We start from the raw sequence: 16,223 nt of genomic DNA on the forward strand, positions 1-16,223 counted from the left end.
CAAACCTGGGCTGGGGCAAGTGCTGAGCTCACCTTCTCTGAACAGGGCTCCTGCATACACAAGGCACATTTCCCCATCCCTCAACAATTCAAAAAGCCTGTAACAGGAGACAAGGAAAGTGACGCAGTGGTGGCACACTCACAGAACACAGTGTGTGCTTTGTTCTTTTTATTCAGGGCTCGTAACAAGAGGGTTTAGTACACAGCAACAGTTAATTCCAAGTACAATTAAAAAAATTTAAAAATTGGGTTTTGCACTCACTTGGAAGATGGTTCAAATGGCACACACAATAAAATGTTACCGGCAGCACACAGCTCCCCAGACTCTCACAGGCTCGATCATTTACAGTGGGCTCTGTACTTCTCCACTGCATCAGCAGCACCAAAATCAAAAAGCACAGAGTGCTTCCCTTCCAACTGCAACCCGAATGTGTGTGTATGGGGGGGTTCTGCTTTCAGAAAAAAGTACATGGACAAAAAAAATCCATGTTAGACACTAACATTTCCAGAGAATTCATAGAAACTACTTGTCCATGCAAGTTGCAAAAGACACTTTTTCAAATGTGAAAAAAAGCACTTGGGCTTTACAAAAAAAAAAAAACAAAACTCAGATGTCAGCACTTTAGCAAGGCGCTGGAAATGAATTTGTACACAGCTCTTCCTCATTTTTAAATAGAAGGACTTTTCTGAGGTTTTAAGAGTAACAGGAAACATACTGCCCGTATTTCAGCAGGGTCACCACATACCTGTCCAGCAGGATGCTGGTTGTAGGCTTACCTCTGGCCAACAGGCTCCTGCTGTCTTTTTACCTTCTTGCAACCCGTCGGAATAAGCAAAGGTGTTAATGAATATGTTCAGAGCACCAAAGAAAACAAACAAACAGTTCCTGCATTTGCACACATTGCTGCTTTGAATTAATGCAGAACAGCAGTTGGCAAAACTTGGCTGCATCAAGTGCTCAGCAACCTTCCCACAGATAGGAGATGAGGGTCCCACTAGTCACACAATTGTAAAAAATCAAGATGACTGTTGCTACGCACCAACTAGCTACTGAAAAGAAAAAGTTTCTCTTGCCCTATTCTGACCTCTGTATAATATACCATTTTAGCCACGAAACGTGGCTGTGCCTAATACTGTGCCTAATACTGAGCCAAAGGGTGGGGTAGGGGAAAATACATTGTAAGCACAATAAATTTTTGAATGTGGCTCCCTACAAGCTATAGTCCATCACCTACCTGCCCATGCTGTTTGTTTTACAACACTACCTCTTCTCAACATGAAGTATTTGCCTTTGTGAATGCAACAGTTCTGCATGTTTCCCACTGCCACTGTTGTCAACATAGGAACTAAAGCCTCTGCATGGGTTTTGCAACATTTCATTAAATACTGCAGTCCTCCACACTCAGCAAACCCAGCTGAAGCCACAGCACTACACTCTTTCCAACAGCAACCTCTAGCAGCTTCCAAAAAAGTTGTGCTGATGATGCTGCTGGGTACCAACCAACAAAAAGTCCTGTCCTTGCCAGAAGGAAAAGGTAAAAGTTTTGCATTTGATTTACAGCTGAAGCTCATTTCTAGGGAAGAGGGGCATCTGCAGCATTTGCTAGGAACTGGTGGAAGCTGTTGGGAAAAGCACAGCAATAACCTGCCTTCTGGCACAGGCGCAAGACACCACAGAAGCACAGCAGGCTGCCAGCACAACCCTCCTCCATCACAAGTGAACAGCAGGCAGCACACCCTCTGCCAGAAAAGGACCATCAGTCCTGCTACCACTTCTCTTCTCAAGCTCATCTAAAGCATCCTAAATAAAAGTGCCACTTTGCAGAAGCTATGTTGTGCCAATGTCAGCTTTGGTTCTAGGCTGTCACAAAAGTGCTGAAGTCACTTGCAAACAGTGAGGTAGGGCTACCTCGACAAGACCAGTGTGCTGGTGCAAGCAGAAGACGTGCACATCCTCTTAGTCACAGAAGCACTGCACCGGGAGAGCCCTTGGCAGCAAAGAAAATTCTCAGGAGGTGTGAGAAGCGAACAAACCGCTGTGCTCACTAGTTCTCAGATAAGCCATCCTGCCAGAGCCCACAGGGACTGTGCAGGAGCTGTGGTGCAAACCAGCAGCAATCTCCAGCCATTTCAAGGAACCCCCAGCTCAGCTGCTTCCTTGTTAGCGCATACCACAAAGACGGGCTGAGTCCCAGGGCCATGCTCCACCTCTTGTCCTCCACTGGGAGCAATGGCTCTTCAGCGTTTACGTTCTCCATAGTGCCTGCTCCAGCTAGCTGGCATGGAAGCACCGTAGGGATGTCAAGCATAAAATAGGCTGCTTGCTTTTCCTGCCTCTCTCACCCCTCAGTGGCAACAAAGAAAAAGGAAAGAAGAAACAAAGATGATAAGCACAAGGAGAAAGAAGAAAAAGATCAAGATCAATGGGTGAGATACATGCAACCTTAGCCACCTTGATGCCGAACAAAGACATCAAAATAGCCTGCTTCAGCACTATCTGGGAACAGTCTGTGACGTTCTCTCCACACGGGCACATGTCAGAGGGGCAGCTCTAGTTAATAGATTTGTCCCAAGAGGGCTGAGAGCAAGGAAGAAAATCTCTGCTAGAGCAAAGCAGAAGCTGCAGCTCCTGCCTGTTTAAGCACAACGAAAGCAGCTGGCTCTGGGGACTGCAGCTCTCAAGAAGGGAGAAACGTTTCTTTTGGCCATGTTGCACTCTGGGCTATTCTGTAGTGTCTTCTTCCCCCAGCTCTCTCACATACATACCCTCTGCTCTGACAGACAGCTGATGCTGAACATCTCCAGGTGTGGTAGAACTCAATGAAGAGAAGTTTGCATCTACAAGGGTGTTGGTTTTTTTCTCTACTTCCTTAAACCCCCTTTTAGAAGGAAATGTAAAAGAAAGTGGGGAAGGGAGGTTTCTAAGAAGGAGATGTACAAGGGACAAAATTAAAAACACAACCCTCACTGACTTTGCTAGCATGCAGTCTATGCAACATTAATACAAAAAGCTTGTTTACCTTGGCCTGGTCTATTGAACATAACATCACATCATCCCCAAACAAACTAGAGAATTAAGATCTGTACAAAATAAAAAGTATGCATAAAACTCTTTTCTTTGCATTAGTACTGCATAATAAAGCATAAAACCAGCAGGAGGTGACCTGGAAATTCCATCCAAAGCAGCTCTTAGAGGACAAAAAACTAAACGCTATCAACAGAGACCAAACTAACCTCTCAAAGCTAGCCTTCCAGGGAGCTTCCCACATTTCACCTTCAAGGCCTTGCAGCTTCATCTTCTGTCCTGAGCTCCAACAAGTATGCAGCACTTTCTGGAGTTCACACTGCTCTGCTCTGGCAGCTCTCAACACATGAAACTTACACAACCAGGTGAATGTATTACACACTATGCAAGTACACACAGTCACTACCTGTCAGTCAGAAGTGTTCAAGTGCATGCTCTTGACAGACTGAGTTAAAGACACATTTCACTAATTCATTGCCTCCTAGCTGGAATGTGGGTGCACAAGAAGAGAATATTAGCTGTCATTTAGTAACTCATTAAGCTGCCGTAACTCAGTACATTTGAGCACTGTGTGCTGTCATCACCAAAAACACACCCAGGACTGAAGAAGCCAGGGAAGCTTTGGCAGTCCTGGAAAACACAATTGTTTGGTGCTTAGGGGGTGACTGTGGGGTACTGCTGCAGTGCAGTCACCCCAGCCTCTAGCCAGCCTGCAAGAACCACTGATCTGTGCAAAAAGTGTAGGCACATCCCGTGACTCTGGAAACAGACATTCCAGCTACAGCACAACCAGTGTTTGTAGGTGTGCTCCTAGAGAAATGATGGGCTGAAGGAACTGAACGTGGCTGCTTCTGCTGATCTTGCTGTAAGACAGAAGCTTTTGCAAAGTGAAAGTAGAAAAGCATCTCTTCTGGCTAACATCTATTCCAAATAGTAATGCTGCCGACTTCCTGAAAGAAAAGAATAGTGTTTTGGCTACACAGCTATGGACTGAGCAGGGGAGAAAGTAACTTCTATGTTTGCACAGGTTCCTTCAAATCCATACTTCTTGTAGGCTTCCACTAAGCTACTAGTTCCTTACTCACTGTCACAGGATTAACACTCTTCTTTCTGCAAGCTCACAGCAGGTGATCAAATTCACCCACCTCCTAGAAGCACACCTACTGTCTGTTTCTTTCCCCTTGAGCAGCTACAGCTTCTCCCTGAGCCAAGTCTGTAGCAAACATGTGCCTCCAACCTGGCACTGCACTGCTTACCAAGGAGGGGCAGGAGGCTTGTGTCAAGTACCCAGCCCCACTGCCAATTATCATTACAAATGCAGCACTGGCAGCACTCTCTGTACTGCTGTTTTTCACACAGGCTTCAGAAGAAAGCTGCAGCACTATCTTGCCTTTGACAGTTAGTATTGGCTGGAACCCGGTCAGATGTCAGTCAGACGTTGTCCAGGACTGTGTCCCCAGCCCAGGAGGCTGTGGCAGTACAGAGGTCAGCTCCATTTGTGGAGCAGCAAGACTACAACAGGAGGTTTAATCAGTTTGTCCTGATAATGCATGATGTTCAACCAAAGGCAGTATTTAGTCCTTCCTGAGGGCAGACTAGCATAGCCATCATTTTACACTGACAATCACCGAGCAGCATTTTTAACGGAGACTTAAAAAAAAAAAGAACAACTATCAGCCCAGGGCCTCCACTTGTTCTTACTCCACCCTGGATCCACAAGTACAGTTAAAATACCTATTTCTTCATAATAAGCAATGGAGAGGACTGGGAGAAGAGCTAGGACTACTACTAGTTACTGCTTGGATTTCCATGGGAAACCAGTACACAACAACAGCCCTTTTTACTTCCACTGAAGAGATTTTGGCAATAGACACGAAGACGACAACTGCCGTTTGTCCTGCCTCCGCACAGGGCTCTCACAGTACATATGCATCTAGTCATCTAGTCATCAAGTACAAAAAAGCCAATTTACAATACCTGATTGGATTTTTAAGAGATTATATTGTGCATAAGACTAAAGTTGGGAGTATGTTTCTCTAGTGCAAGCAGGTGTGAGTAGATCTGAACCTTAGATCACAGCCCCTAGAGTTTATCCTCGGACCCCAGGAGGACCTGTAAACTTCACTTCACTTTCACTGTCAATGGCATCTGTGAGTTCTGGACAACCCACCCATGGCATGTAGCTCGGTGTGGAGCAGCACATTAACATCAGTGCATAACCAAAACCAAACCTGTTGCATTCAAAAGATAGGGAAATGGGTGCGAGGGTCCTCTGGGCTGCAGCCATCATAATTGTCTAAACTAAAGGGTGAGTGAACCAAAGCCAGCTCTGCGTGCCTGTGTCAGCCTATAAAAGCAGAGCAGTTGCAGACGTGTTTTTGCTAAAGATGCAACCAACTGTAAGGAAGTCAGATACATGAACAACTTTGCATACAAATCCCTGTGTTTGCTAACACACAAGCATTTTTCCAGCTGCACAGGAGTGTAGTGTAGAAACAGGAGGGACATCCACCAGCCAGCAACCCTTCACCACAAGCATCCAGGACGTCCCCAGTGCCAGGCACTGCTGCCAAATGTAGTGCCACCACAGTGCACAGGATTCCTGAGAGAGATCCCGGAGCCTGTCAAGAAGTCAGAATGGGAGTGAAGGAAATAACATCTACTCAATGAGTTTGTTAGATCTGAATGGGTCAGCTTACTTCAGCATCAGATTGCTCATGATAGCCTCTGCTGGCAACTGGAAGAGCCATTTGTTCAAACAACTCAAAACACTACTGTTTTATAATGAGGGGAAAAAAAAAAAAAAAAAAAAAAAAAAAAAGAGTGGTTGTTACAATTATCCTTCATTCTGCTATTTTGGATGGGGCCCCAGAGGCTGGTGGAGATGAGGAAGCCCTGACAGCTCCTGCAGCAGGAGATGCAGCGCTCTGTCCTCTAGTCTTCACTCTGAGTAATGCATGATGGACTCCACATAGTTCCCTGGGAAGAGCCCCGTCACTCCATTCATGACCCCTTCGTACCAACCATCATCATTCTTCTTAATGACATAAATGATGGCACCTTCCTGAAATGAGAGCTCATCTTCTTTGTCCTTTGTGTAGTCGTAGATGGCTACCACTAGAAAAGAACACAGGATGGGCTGTTAGAATAAGTACAAGCACACACCTCAGTCACCTCCACATTAAGATCTATACAATGCTCAAGTGCAATTCTCTTACCTAGATGTTATTCCCATGGTACATAATAGCAATGTAAGTAAAAACAACTTATGAAATAGAAAAAAAAAAAAAGCAGCGCCTCTCTCTAAAATGCAATGCATGCCTACTATATCAACATCTTTTTCATACAGGAACGAAAGAACTTTATCTTACTAAACAGATGAAAGCTGCTTCAAAAAGTGAAAGAAATGCAGTAAAACATTGGCAAATACCAAACACGGAAGGTCCGTGCACAGATAACATTTGTACATCACATACAGTGAACTTTCCAGTCTTGCTCGTGTAGTTGTTAAGAAGCTTTATAGGGAAAAATAATATATACATACATACAATTACATACATACATAAATACATACAGCATATCTATATACGCACATACTACAAAAGAAGATATACATATACAATATACCCAACAGATGTATTGTGTACATACACTACTAAAAGGAAGAATTCATGTGCCTTGAAGACGCTGATTACTGAGCCCCTTGTAATGAGGCCATTATAAGAGGAAGCACGCCCACATGTTTCTAAGATGCTTGCTGCACTTCCCAGGCCCTGTACCATGGGTCCATGCATGCCTCTAAGGCACAGGCATGATTCTAAGAGACAAGTGCCTGAGTCAAACTCATCCCCCTTGTAAGTGTGCAAAGAGCACACCCACTGTCGTAGTGTCAAGAGTCACATGGCAGACCCTTAGGAAGAGGGGTACCAGTTTTGTGCATCTGTCAGAAGCAGTTTGAACGGCCATGCATGCAAATTGCCAGTACAAAAAAAAATAAAAAAATAAAAAAAATCTCACTGTTCCTTGCAACTTTAACCCACCCTTTTCCAAGTAGGTACGCGGTGCCCAGGGAGGGTCCTCCTCTGCATATGGATCACTGTACTCCACCACTGCTGCCTCTTCCTCCTCATAGTCCTCTGGAGGTGGGGGTGGCGGCGGGGACTCATCAAACACTGGCTCATCCACAGGTGGGGGTGGGGGAGGAGTATCTGAAACTGAAATGGAGCAACCCTGTACCTGGGAAATGGCCCCTACCACCATGGCTGCAGGTTAAAGAAATGCTTCACATCCAGGCTAGTGGCTACAGCACCCACGTAAGGAGTGGTGAAAATATACTAGAGACAAAGTTCAGTGAAGGAACTCACTGAACATTCTTGCAGTGAAACCAATGAAAGTATTTCCTTCCCCCCTGCTTCTTTGGAACTTCTGACAAATCTGCAGACAGCGAAGAATTTTGGCTGCACACGGACACATCTCTCATCTACTCAAAACAAAAGCCACATGCAGTACTGAATCATGGCACAAGGAAGCGACACACTTACTGTTTTCTTGAACTCTGGCCACAAATCCCATTAGCGGTAACTGCGGAGTTACCTGTAGGATGGAGGGGGGAGGAGGAGCAAGGGATGCTGCCACAGAAATTAAAAAAAGAAGCATTCGGTTAGAAACACAAAGCAGCAAACAGGAAAGTAGACATCATCACACTCAGACAATGCAGCACACCGCCAAGAAGCTGAGATAAAAAGGACAACATTCACAGAAAAAATGGCTTAGGGCGTTTACGCATATTCCCAATCCTTACTTCGAGGAGATTTCTACATTTTTAACCCAACTCATTTCCAATCCATCTCTTTTCCTAAGATCATGAATCTATGCTGAAGCAGAAGTTTGATCTCACTAAAAAATACCTTCAAGTTCTTTACAGCAGCACAGCACTTCACAAAGTGGACTACCTAACAAATATATCAAGAAGCTTCTCCCCCTGTAACCCTCCATCTTTTAAATTGATTTAGTATTTATAAATTGAATGTCTCTTCTACTAAAACACCTACAAACCCTTATTCCTGAAAATAGATATAGCTAATTTTCTCCAAAACATGGGCAAAAAGATAGAAAATTAATTAAATGAGGCAATTCTAGGTGAAACAGAAAGATACCTTTGAGAAACCTTAGACTTCCAGACAGGAGCCTTGTTGGTAGAACAAAGCACACTTTGCTGTTGCAAGCAGCAAAGCTTAGTCCAATGTGCTGCCTTACCTTTCTGCCTTATTCTGCAAACCACTGAACTCTGAGCAGCTGGCTTACTGCTAATGGAAGAGCTGTCTTTGTACAAGATGTGCAAATTCACACTTAATTAGATAAGCAAGTGTATTCTCTAAGTACAAAAAAATTAGTTAATAAAACTGTAGTCTCACCTTGTAAAGATAACGCAAGGCAATTCTTTTTTAAAGAAAGTTCTTGGAATATTTTCTAGAAAACACACCTCAGGAAAAGCACAACCAAGTCATGTCCAAGAGAATACCAAGGAAAAAAAAATTTGAAAAAAAAAAAATCTACACTTCATGTACCAGTATGCTTATTTACCTTACCGAGCCGAGCTAATTAAATTTCAGTCTAGTCCCAGAGCTGCAATGTATGACTTAGCATTATTCAGAATTAATACACTTCATCACAGCAAATGGGAAAAAAAAACAAAACAAGTTATTTCAAATTCACATCTCAAAATATACTGTTTGCTCATTCAGCAACTATTTTCACAAGCACTTTGAATTTCTTCTGCCAGTCATATTTCACCTTCTTTCTTCTACCTCACATCACAAACTAAACAAAATATACACAAAAACCAAAATAGAGCAACCATTGTTTTTGTTGCAAGAGTATCCATGTACCTCCATATAAAGCAGGCGCCATTACCTCACCACTTAACTGGTATTTCTTCAGAAAATTTAAAATACAATTCTAATTACAGTTTCTTTGACTTGAGTGATGTGACCTTGGAGAGAATATATTCCTTCAAGTGTAATCACAACTGCTGAGAAAAGATCTGGTCTTGCATTTCTCAAAGAGGAAAAAGGAACTTGAATTTGAAACTCTATTGAAATGCAACAGCGTTCAGGAATACAGTGTTCCTGTCCAACTATCCTTTTTAATTACATATACTATAAAAATACTTAGTTTCAAAATGTTTCCTTTATTCAAAGTCACATGAAATCATACACTTCCTATCTACCATATAAGACTTGCTTTGGTCTCCTGGGTCCCTTCTGTGCATATTGTGTTCTGCATTTAAGTCCTTGAAGGAGATAACAAGGCTTTCCAGGTAGAAAGACAAATCACTCTAGACAAGCACTCTAGGCAAGCACAACAAAAATCCCGTGGTTTTGTTTGGATCACACAGTTTAATCAAAATGGTGATGCTAACACTAGCTGACATCATTCCTTGTTTATCTTAACCATAATCATTACCTTCCTTTTTGGATCCACAGACTGAACTGCAGTTATGCAACTTCTGTAAAGTCTAATTGGTAACTTTATTATTACCTGCAATACCGTTATATATGCTGTCTAAAATGGCATATATGTCTGGATACGGTGAAAATTCTCTTTGCTGCAAAAAGCAATGTTGAAATGTTTCCTTTATAGTTATTTTCCCTTCCTTCGCATTTATTCCCTTTCAAATTTCAATATGCATATAATGTGCCTAACAAATGCCATGTATTCCATGCAACAGAGCAGCAGTTTACTCATACAAACTCCCCTACCCTCTCTGCCCCCAGCAGTACCATCCGCTTCCTTCTCAAGTTAATTGCACACATCTCTTTGCAGACTGACTCACAAACAGTAATATTTGGACCTGACCAGATTCCTTAAACACAAACTGTAGCAGTTAACCTAACTCCTAATTCAACGCTTCATCTAAAACAACAAAGCCAAACAAATCATCACCAACAAAAACACCCACACAATAGCACAACAGTGCTTTCAAATCAACTTTCAGACTTGCTTTTAATGGGGCCTTTGCTAACAAGGAATTTCCACTGTGTCCCTTGCATCTTTCTGTAGCTTTGTAAGAAAAGGCGCCCCTTACTGTCACATCAATACCTTCACCTCTCCTCACAAGCTCAGGGAGAAGGACACTAGAGATGAGCAGCCACTGAGTTCTCCAACATACAGGACAACACCGCTTGTTAAAATCTCATCATGCTTTTGAGGACAGGTCAGCCATCAGAATAACATCACATATGGAACTTCACAGAAGACGTAGCTCCCCTGCACATTATACCAAACACCACTGATGTCTAAAATCTCTAACGCTTACCTCTATATAATGAGAAATGACTGAACTGGTGGTTAATCACAAGGAAAAAAGCACGCAAGCACACAGACTGATTAATGAAGAATCAGTGTTTTGCTGCAAAACCAAATACCTATTCCACACCAAAGCAGCTACCTGATACGCACAGTGTAGTATAGGACTGAAGTTTGTCCAACAGATCCTGCAAGTCCTGGGAGATCAAAAGGGATTTATCTGACAACAAAAGCTATATTGTCCCAAGCTGCATGCCATTACAACAGCTGCACGCTCTGTGCTCACACCTCCACTTCAGCACAGTGCCCAGCAATGTACTGGAAGTTACCTCAGACTGACTGCAAGAGCTGCACCAGAGACAGAACATGGGATTTCAGAGATCTGAAGTCCCAGTCAATTCAACCCTGTGTTGCATTCATCACAGCAGACAACCTTTCTTACCTGGGTTCTGGTTATAAAAAGGTCCTCCGTTTATCTGGTTCTGAAGGCTCGTCTGTGACGTGATCGAAGGAGGACGCCGATATGGCAAAGAGCCCCCTATTGTTGGTGGTGTATGTCGAGACGCAGGCCTGTTCATACTGTAGAACTGAACTGGGTGGCCTGGATTAGAAAGAGAAATGTGTTACCAAAGAAAGAATTATGCTCGCTTTTTTTTTTTTTTTTTTTTTTTTTAAAGCTCCATTCAAAATTCAAAGGCTAGGAAAAGTTTCTGTTCTCTTAGAGACAATCTACATCCTACAAGCAGTTAGCTCAGCTGCCAAAACACTGGATGTCTCAACGGCAATAAAAAAAAAAAAAACACAAAAAACAAAAAAACCAAAACACTCCTCCATCTGCCTATAATCAGCACTAATCACACACACAAAAAAAGAAAATGCAAAGGTACATAGACATATAATATATACATATGTATATACATATACAAAGTGAAAGAAAATCATTTTCATTTACCCATTTTATAAAACATATTATAATAACTGAATTTATAAGAAGTTCTCATTTATAAACCTGCAAAAAATACCACTTTGCACTCCAGCTGTCAAGCAACACAATGTGTACAAACTGCTCTTATTCAAAGAAAAACACAGTACTAAGTATCTTGTCGCTACTCATGAAATATACAGAGAATCATCTGGGGAGAAGAGAATGCCAGAAACTGCTTGAATGGATGTCATAAGTGAATCATACTCAAAGGAGTTACCCATTGAAGCAACTCTTTGAAAACTTGCTCTGAAAAGCCTCGGACCTTGATCACATCTGGGCTCATCTGCCCGCACAAGGGAGCAGACACTCACCTGTAGAGGCCGTGGAAGAAACAGCAGGGGGAGTTGGAGAGGTGAAGCCATCAGCAAGGGGCTGGGCTCCTGCAGCAGCAGCAGCAGCATCTGGGGTAGAGGAGGAAGGGGCTGGAGCAGGAGGGGTGGGGGCAGGAGCAGAGGTAGAAGGAAGGGGAGAAGTGCCAGCCGAGCCAGCAGGGGCTAAGTGAAGAGAGGAGGAAGAGGCGGAGTTAATAAGGAGATATGTTAGCAAGGATTAGAGAAAGCCTTTGACTCTTCAGTGTTAGCTACTTACTAGATGCATAGTATTTTAGAATGCACGAGGAGATGAGGGAAAAATGAAGCTACTAATGAAAAACTCATTCTTACGTAGACAGTTCATGAGGGTCAAGCAAACCTGCTGCTTCTTTCCAGGTCTGAAGGTAACAACCTAGAACTTTCCAGGGAGAGCCATTACTTTTGAAAGATGTCTTTAATCTTTGTTATTTAGGCTGCAATCTGTAGCATAGCTACATTGAATTTTTGTACAAATTAGAAAATATACAGGAGAGGAAAGCCAAAAATGCTTCTTTGGTTCAGAAGCATCATGTATTTCAGCTCACACTGCTAGCCAAAACTGTATGCTCCTTTTCACTGAAAATGCTGAACAAGGAGTACTAACATCACTTCCTGTTTTTGGGAAGACCAGTGTAGTTACAGTAACTGAACACCTTTTCATGACAACTCAGCTAGGCTTGCATCGTGTACTAAGGATTTACTCTCTGCCTGCCTCTCTTTTAATCTAACTGTCTAATAGGAAGCTGCTATAGATCTGCACGAACAGCCAATGAAAAAGTATCAATTTGCTTAAAAGGAGTAAGTTTCTCCCCACCCACCAAAAAAGATATTGTATCCTATCTGGTTCCATGCAAGCAGCCAGGCAAAAAATGCTCATAAATCAAGTAATATATTAAAAAAACACTAAAGTACTTCAGACACTCTCAGAGAATACATTACATTATTCAAATTCATGCTACCAATAGCAAGCAATTTTCAATGATTGCATGCTTCTGGAAAATGAATTCTGAGGTTCCTCATGGGACTTCCTCATCACATCTGCAAATGCTAAAGTTAATGCTGAGACAGAAAGGGGAACAGCAAGTTTCCGTTTACCTGGATAGACACTGGGAGGAGATGGCGTGGGAACAGCAATAGGAACACCCACACTGCCACTTCCACTGTTTTCACGACTACTGCTCCGACTACTTGGGTGGCTTCCTCCACTACTCCCACTGCTGCTGTAAGAAACCAAAGTAATCCACGAAATGAATATGCTGCTCTGCATGCTGAAACACAAAGGCCTCAGAAAGCACTTCGCTAATTCAGAGTAGTAACAGGAAACAAGAAAAAAGAAATGATGATATGAACGTATATAAATCTAACTTTTCCAAAAAGTCCTCTTCATTTTGACCACAGCAGAAGTTTTTTCACGTAGTCATAGAGAACTTGCCCAAAAGTAAAACACGCAAATACAAAAATTCTACAATGGTAAAGTCAGATTTTCTTACGCTTTAAGCCCATCTATTTCACTAGCATCAAGTACTTACAGTGTTTAAAAAGTAAAGATTTCAAAAGAACTAGTATATCAAGAAACTTCTGGTTATCCTAGAAAGAAGGCTAACCTTTTCCATAACCTTTGGTAACACAGCTCAGCTTCATTCTGTGTTTGCCACTACCAGAATCCTCAAAATACAACGCTCTTTTTCAGCTGTTCAATCTAAAAATATCAAGGACTGTTCAAACAAAGATGTGAAATATAAGTTCACCATGAGGTCCTTCAACGTGAAGGACACAAGTTTTCACAGAATTGTTCGAGTTTGCAGGGACTTTTTAAAGGTCACTTAGTCCAACTCCTCTGTAATGAACGGGGACACCTGCATGTAGATCAGGTTGTTCAGTGCCCTGTCCAGCCTGACCTTGGACGTCTCCAGGGATGAGGCATCCAGCACATCCTTGAGCAACCTGTGCCAGTGTCTCATCACTCTTCTTGTAAAAAAAATTCTTCCTTATACCCTAGCTAAGCTTCCCCTCCTTTAGTTTGATACCATACCTTCTTGTCCTATCACAACAGACCCTGTCCCTTTCTTTCTTACAGCTCCCCCCCTAAGATACTGAAAGGCCACTCTCAGATCTCTCTGGAGCCTTTTCTTCTCCAGGCTGAACAGTCCCAGTTCTCTCAACCTGTCCTCACAGGGCAGTGTTCCATTTGTGGGATCATTTTTGTGGCCCTCTTCTGGACACACTCCAACAGGTCCATGTCTCTCCTGTACTGAGGACTCCCCATCTAGACACAGTACTCCAGGTGCAGCCTCATCAGTGCAGAGCAGAGGGGCAGGATCACCTCCCTCAATCTGCTAGCCAAGTCTCTTTTGATCCAGCCTTCTCCCAGTTTTGTAAACATTTAATAGAATATTGCAAACTACCTACTTGAAACAGGACACAATTTTAGTAAAACATTAAGTGCTACCACTATGTTTTAATATTAAAATCAAGGTAACCACAGGATTACGTGAACAATATTAACACAACTCACTACTCCAGTTTTATTAGAGCGCATTTTTGCCATGTCAAATGGCATTGCCAGTCTATATCATGAATTAATAAAAGCTTCGCTGTCAAAGTGCAAGTGGTTTTCAAGTTGTAGCATTTTTGTCCAAACACTTATGTAACACTAGCCACGCTTTGTTCAGGACTATGCTGAGTACCTGTATGTGCGATTCCTCTGGTTCACAGAAGCCGTTCTAACAGGGCTCTGCTGTGAGGGAGCCATATTGCGCGTTGGGCTAGGCACGTAGTCATTTGGTACCACTGGGGGACGTACTGGCTCCAACGTACGATAAGGAGAGTGACGCCTACACAAGAACAAGCATATTAAAGAAGCAAATCAGATAGTACAGAAAAAGCCACTTTTTGTTCTTTAAAGTTAGCTACATCCTAATCAGTATCAAGAGTTAAAAGTTGTATTCTGTATGTTTTCGACATCGACTTTGGAGGATGACAAAAATCACTTAAAGATGTTCTTCATGTACTTCTATTTCCTAGATGTTTTCCTACTCATAAGCTCAGATGCACATTCCATTCTTGTTTTAAAAGTAATCTGTATCTTATTTTGAACTTAAAGCACTGTAGTCTGTACATACATACATAATCACTTACTAGCAAGCAGCGTTCCTCCTGCTTACACCAAGTTTCCTAAGGACTTTGCCTGTAGAAGTTGGGTCAAGGAATTACGTTTCTTACACAGCACAAATTAACAGTGTCATGTACCAATTTTCCAGCTGTTTAGCATCACCTGTCAAAGCCACACAGCTGATGATTCTTCTCTAAAGCATGTAGATGTGTTTTGCAATGATACAAAAATTTTGCTGTTGGGAAGGGCTGATGATGCCTATTATCTTCTGGCAGAAATGCATTCAACAGTATGTAACCAGTGACATGATCAGGGTAAGATGCTGATGTACCATCTGTTGATCTTTGGATGGTTAAAGCAAAACCAGGCAATCAAAACACACCACACCACACGAAAATCATCTTTTGTTCCTGTTCATCTAAGCCCTTCACATGCTTGGTAACTGCACTTACCCAATAGTTCCTTTTCCTGACATCGGTGGACTTGGTGGCTTCTGGGTGGGTGGTGTTGTACGTGGCAACCCACCCATCTTCATATTCTGTGTGCTGACCTGCATGAGAGAACGAGGAGAGAAATGGCCTTCTCTAAGCTCAGCATCTAGGGGGAGAGATGCCTTCAGCATTTATCTCCAAGTAAGGGAAGGTTTAAACAAACAAAAGATCAACTGAGAGGCCATGCATTCTATATGTAATTTCCACTCTGCTGAAAGTCAAGAGTTGTGCTCAAAGGACTCTTTATTACACAGGGTTTTCAAAAATGAGTGAATTTGCCTTTAGGCTATCGCAAACACTAAATCAGTGACAATACAGGCACTGTATCTGACTTGCTTAAACCTCCCAGACAACCTTTAAGAACAAGGGCAGTTAGTTCATGTTGCCCTATTCAGTAGTAAATCTCCAAAAATATTTTTGAGTACTCTTTGAAAGTATTAAAGCTTACCTAGTAGGCCACAATTTAATATACTAAATACAAAATGCACAAAAGTCAGAATAATTTCCAAATATGTTTCATTAATCTTTTAACATTTTCACAGTACTTATTTAATATAGTATTTATTATAAATATTACCAATACACATTTAAAATTATAAAGAAAGCTACGTAGACAAAAATAGAGATGCACTTTTTTCCCCATCAGATTTGTAGCAAATTAATCTCTAATAATTGATAGATAAATAAATGTATGGGGAGAAAAATTATTTGCAGTGGTGTGATGTGACTGTGGTCACTCCCTCCCATTCTTTCAGGTTTAATTACTAACAAAGAAACTTTCATATAAAATAATTTACTATAACCTCTAGAAAAAGAAATCATCTGCATTCCTGGTTGACTGCTCAATCTAGGTATCATAAACAAATACCACCAATGGCATTTTGTTTACCTGTATGCTGTCAGCCAAGCACAATTCTATCAATGAATTCACCATTACAGGAATCTGTATGCAG

General features: G+C 42.0%; 1 protein-coding gene across 6 annotated transcripts in view; it reads right to left on the bottom strand.

Moving 5' to 3' along the window:
- Positions 1-153: 153 nt before the first annotated feature.
- ABI2 (abl interactor 2) overlaps positions 154-16,223 on the bottom strand; it is a 57,382-nt gene continuing 41,312 nt past the window's right edge. For 3 of the 6 annotated variants that reach the window (XM_031554178.2, XM_010713515.4, XM_085227712.1), the window contains 7 exons: positions 15,232-15,329; positions 14,355-14,501; positions 12,763-12,887; positions 10,775-10,933; positions 7,566-7,652; positions 7,065-7,238; positions 154-6,141 (listed from right to left, as the gene is read on the bottom strand). In XM_031554178.2, coding sequence (XP_031410038.1) covers positions 5,966-6,141; positions 7,065-7,238; positions 7,566-7,652; positions 10,775-10,933; positions 12,763-12,887; positions 14,355-14,501; positions 15,232-15,329 — 966 coding nt within the window. In that variant the 3' untranslated portion in view covers positions 154-5,965. Of the gene's footprint in view, positions 6,142-7,064; positions 7,239-7,565; positions 7,653-10,774; positions 10,934-11,628; positions 11,812-12,762; positions 12,888-14,354; positions 14,502-15,231; positions 15,330-16,223 lie in introns of all 6 variants that reach the window. The other 3 variants (XM_010713510.4, XM_085227711.1, XM_010713516.4) reach the window with 3 other exon arrangements.

The sequence above is a fragment of the Meleagris gallopavo genome, chromosome 7 (genome assembly GCF_905368555.1).
Source record: "Meleagris gallopavo chromosome 7, MGAL_WU_HG_1.1, whole genome shotgun sequence".
NCBI lineage: Eukaryota > Metazoa > Chordata > Aves > Galliformes > Phasianidae > Meleagris > Meleagris gallopavo.